General features: G+C 42.8%; 1 protein-coding gene across 1 annotated transcript; it reads right to left on the bottom strand.

The window, feature by feature from the left end:
• Positions 1 to 987: 987 nt before the first annotated feature.
• LOC145428573 (uncharacterized) lies at positions 988 to 4513 on the bottom strand. The gene is made up of 2 exons (XM_080300950.1): positions 2995 to 4513; positions 988 to 1790 (listed from the first exon to the last, which is right to left on the bottom strand). Exon 2 carries the CDS (start codon positions 1764 to 1766, stop codon positions 1251 to 1253), a length of 516 nt encoding a protein of 171 aa, XP_080157076.1. The 5' UTR covers positions 1767 to 1790; positions 2995 to 4513; the 3' UTR covers positions 988 to 1250.
• Positions 4514 to 4995: the final 482 nt, after the last annotated feature.

The following is a 4995-nucleotide window of genomic DNA, read 5'->3' as shown; positions in this document are numbered from 1 at the left end:
TTTGTTTTTCGATTTCTTCCGCTTCAAAACACACAGAAGTCTCAGAGAGGAAATTTGTGGGCATAAGGTTGCCCCTTTATCTAGCTGTTTATCTACCTTTCTACACCATGTTTTTCTTCTCCGACTTCAAACACCACGTCAGATCATCCTTCTTAGATTCACTACACCTTCAAGCTTCCACTATCATAGGTCTACAAGAACACAGCAGAAGCTTGTCAGAATGCACCTATTCAGAGTTGGGTTTTTTAATCACTTGAAGACAAAGAGATAGAATCTCAGAGACAGAATAAATGTAGTTTACTTTTATAATCGTGCTTGTATTTTTATACTCTTGGTACCTTCTATATTAAATTCCAGGTACTCAGGAAGCACTTAGGAAAATAAATGTGAGTCAGGTCCTAATTTTGTTTTTACACCACCCACTTAACCACATCACGAATGAAAAAAAAAACATATTACAGCGGTTCATCTTCAGCTTCTTTTCATAGCGCCTATATCTGGATGCACATTATGTTCTTATGCTCCTGTGTGTTAAAACATCCCACAGATGAAAATGATCCCGGCAGGATGTTCGGCTGAGGGGGTAATAATAGAAAGTAAAGCAGACATGAGCACTTCTCCTAGGAAGTAATTTCACTTGGACTACTTGGCACTTTGAAATTAAATTAAAATATCTGATTATTAGAATAAAATGGCTGCCAGAACTGTTAGTAGAGGGAATACAGCTCGAACTGACTGATGAGCTTCAAAAGAATATATATATATAGCCAGGAACTAATTTGTGCTTGAATCTGAGCCTAAAGCAGCCCAGGTAAGTGTTACAGCACTTTCAGTCTATAGAGGCAAACAGACCGAGTGCTGGGTGTACTTGGGGCTGTCTCAATTAGGCGTGTTAACAGGTCCTATAACAGAAAAGCTAATTTACCTAAAAATAACCAACCCACCAGATTTGGAGGTTATAATACCAACCTTATAGACACAGAGGGAAATGCAAATTGTTGCACAAAAGATTTAGCATGTAAAACAGCCAAATCTCACATCAGCAAAGGACAAAGACTCACAACAGGTAACATCTACTTCTTGCCCAATACCAAGACACGCCCTTCATGTCTGCACGTGTCACCAGTGTGAGTCTCTCACTGGTGCTTGTGTATTTATATAGAAGCAGCAAGTTTCTACTGACAACTCAAACGTGTATGCAGGCGTGCCACCACACACACACACAAACATTGCAGAGGACATATTTTGTCTTACCGATTACCTGGGTCAGATTTCCAGCATGTTAAAGGATATGGATTGCAGACCATGCGGAGACACCAGTTGCGAGGCCTCGTTGTTTGCTTTAAGCAGAAGAAGGCCACGGGGGCCAGGGCCGGATACGGCTGCTGTTCCTCCTCCTCGGAGACGCAGTCTGGATCACGGATGGGAGCCGTGATGCGAACTCCCAGTGTTGGTCCATCTTCCACTTCCAGCTCCGGTTCCTGTTCTTCATCCCCCTGAACTTCAGGACTCCACTCATTTTCTCCATCTCCTTGAATGCTACTGCTGCTGCTCCTCCTCCTCCTCCTCCTGCTGCTCCTTCTCGTCCTCTCCACCTCCTCCTCTTCCTCCTCATCATCCGGGCGTCTTCTTCCTGGGTCATCTTCATGACCTTGGCCGTCATTCCTGTAGGATGTCGGTACAGCAAGCCTTACCTCCTCCCGCACCTCCTCCAGCTCCTGGCACTCTGCGTACTGAAAGCGCGCTCTCCCTTCGCCATCAGTCATGATAGAGCATCAGGCAGAGCCACTCTGAAGGGAGGTCAGAAGAGAGAAGAAGGTTAGAGGGAGTCGGAAAGTGGGGAGGGAGCCCACGGTGAGTCAAAGGAGGCAGACATGAAGGTAGAGGAAAGACGCAGATTAACGGTGACAGAAAAAGAAGCGAGTGAAAGATCAACTTGGCAAAGAGCAACTGGAGACAAATCGCACAAGGAGCCAAATAAACACTTAGGCCATTTCCTCCTCCAATCCCTGAGCAGCAGGCGCTTCCAATCAATCTAAAACACAGATTTCCAATACAGTCCTTTTACAAATCTGCCAGGGCTTTAGGCTTTTCATGGGCTTTTATTATTTTTTTAAATAGCCTTTCTTCTCAGTTGTGTTCTTTTCCCCTTAAAACGAACAAAAAAACAAACAATAAATGCTTTCATCAGACAAAACTGGGAGTCTCTGTCAGAACATCAAGCCTGAATTTCATAGTAGCCATAGTAATAACACAGTAAAGGCACCATGGAGCACTACAGACTGACAACTGCCTGCTGTTGCAGCAATTAGTAGAAATGCGAAAATGTGTTTAGTGAAATTAGGTAACAATTAAGTGCGAGTACTATAAGAGTATCATAATAGTAGAGGGATGTTTTTCCCACTCTGTCTCCCTCTCTCTCTCTCATTCTCTCTCTTCCTGTTGCTATGTGATTGAACAGATGGACTGTTCTGTCTCTGGTCTGCTGAAGGTTTTTAGCCCACACCACGCAATGGTGGGCAGGGAATGCGCCAAAAAAGAGGAAAAAAACCAAACCACCACAGCAATACTGATTATTATTGTAATAAGTGGAATAACGTCGAGAACAAAAACATTAGTGATCGTAATCCAGCTAACAGACTTTGCCCTTTTGAGGAAGCTTTTCTTTTTTCTTTCTTTTTTAACGGGCTTTGTTGTCCGCCGTTTGGTGTTACGTGAGAAGAGCGCATCTGACCCTTCAGGCAGTTGGAAGCTCTCCTCCTGGGGTTCTTTTGTAAACACCGAACAATATTAAAAACACTTTGATATGAACAGTTGCTGTAAAAGTACTTCCATACGCGTTTTAAACGGTATTAATGGAAGTAGAAGCCACCAGAGCGCGCATCATCTGTGCTTTTTCCCGTTTTTCGCCCCTAAAAAGTGGACTATCTCCTGCACTCAGTGTGTATAAAAATAATCACATGCAAACAGAAGAACTTTATTGTTTTAAACTACCTTATTGAGACGGAATCGGAAGTTCCCATAAGCATGATCCGTGACTTTCCGTCTTTCTAGCGCACCCAGCCTTTCTCAGCTTCCCTTTCCTTCTTTCCTCTCTTCTCTCTCGCTTAAAAAAAATCAAAACAAAACAAAAAAAATATCCTTCCTTGGCTTGCCAAAGATCAGATGTAATCCGAGGGTCGTTGGAAATCGCTGGAAGTAATCAAATAAGTCACTTAAAGTCGTCTTGATTTGGCGCGTTCAGTTAAACGGGAACATCTATCCACATCCATGCATCCATCCATCCGCTCCTCTCTGAGGTGCTCGTTACGCAGCGTGGAGCGGAGATGCGCGCAGGAGGGTCGGGGCGTGTGGCTTTCTGAGCTGAAGCTCCGTGGATGGTCTGACACGGAATTTAAAAAAAAAAAAAACTTGGCCCAGGACCCGGGAGCCGTGACACGTGACGTGATCCCCGGCTTTAGGAATACGGCGCACAGTAGGAGACTCACACCCGGGCGCGAGAAACGAGCAGAGAGCCAAGCTGGGCGTGCACGCACCGCGGTGTTTAATGGATCACAAAGCAGACGGCATAAAGAGAGAGAAATTAATGCACAGTGTGTCGGTCCGTATTATTTTTGGCAATAATCCCAACACAGAGGACTATACCGGCAAAAAGGAAATACTGGTGGTGGTGGGGGACGGGGGTGCCTATATCTTCTATATTGTTCTTTAGAGTAAAAATAAATGTAAAAAAAAATGCTGGAACGTGCTGGGAGTAAAAGGAAGCAAGTTTTGGTTTTTGACTTTATCGTGAAACATGGACAAAGACAAAGGAAGATAAGACAAAAAGTGAAAGAACATTTTAGATTTTCTCATAGTCGGACCCTCCAGGGTCATCGAAAATAAAATGGAAACACTGCAGAGTATAAAATGTACTTAAAGAAAAACTGATATGATACATATTTGAAGTTATATTTAATTTAATTCAGTTCAATTCAATTTTATTTATATAGCACCAAGTCACAACAACAGTTGCCTCAAGGCGCTTTATATTGTAAGGTAAAGACCCTATAATAACACAGACAAAACAGAAAACCCCACTGTCACTCTGTGAGCAAGCGCTTTGGTGGGAAGGAAAAACTCCCGTTTAACAGGAAGAAACCTCCAGCAGAACCAGGCTCAGGGAGGGGCGGCCATCTGTTGGGACCGGCTGGGGGTGAGGGGAGGAAGACAGGACAAAAAAAAACACACACACACACACAGTGGAAGAGAGCCAGCGATAAATTATAAGTAATGATTAAATGCAGAGGGGTGTAAAAACACATCAGTGGATCAGAGGAAGTTCACAGCAGCCTAGGCCAAAATTAGTGAGGAGTGGAAATTCTATTTTACAACAGCCATCTTGGAATTTGCCATCTATCCATCAGTGAGAGCAACATAACCTACAGAGTTTTCATATCACCAAAGTTCAAAGCACTGTTATGCAGGGCATTAAGCTTGAATCTTACATCAGGCATATCATCCAACAGTGACAAAATTGACACAACACTTGCAAACAAAATGGTTAATGCCACAATAAACATGTCCATAATTATAATTATATTTAATATTTTTGTTCAGCATGTTTATCACAGTTCATCCTGTATTCATTCAGGCAACTGGCGCCTCCACAATTTGATTTGACAATCAATTTAAACTCCTTTAAACTCCCATATTGCTTGAATGATCAATCACAATTACATTGACTATATTTAATTAAGAGCATCCAAGGCTGACGGAGTCAGAGAACTAGAGATGGAGGAGCAAAGTGAAAGAAACAGGATGTAGGATGGATACTAGGAAAGTGCTTTACTGTTCATTTGACTCCTGGGCAGCCATGGGCCCTGAACAAAGCTTTTCTGTCCATAAAACATATCTTTGAGAATAACCGACACCACGATCGGGAGAGATTTAAAACTTCCTTCTTAAATCAAATCGTTCAAATCAAATCTTTCTGACTGAAGGAGAATTTGACCA

Source organism: Astatotilapia calliptera, chromosome 4 (assembly GCF_964374335.1).
Source record: "Astatotilapia calliptera chromosome 4, fAstCal68.1, whole genome shotgun sequence".
NCBI classification, from domain to species: Eukaryota; Metazoa; Chordata; class Actinopteri; order Cichliformes; family Cichlidae; genus Astatotilapia; species Astatotilapia calliptera.
The sequence above is the reverse complement of the archived record's forward strand: the minus strand, read 5'-3'. Positions and strand labels throughout refer to the sequence as shown.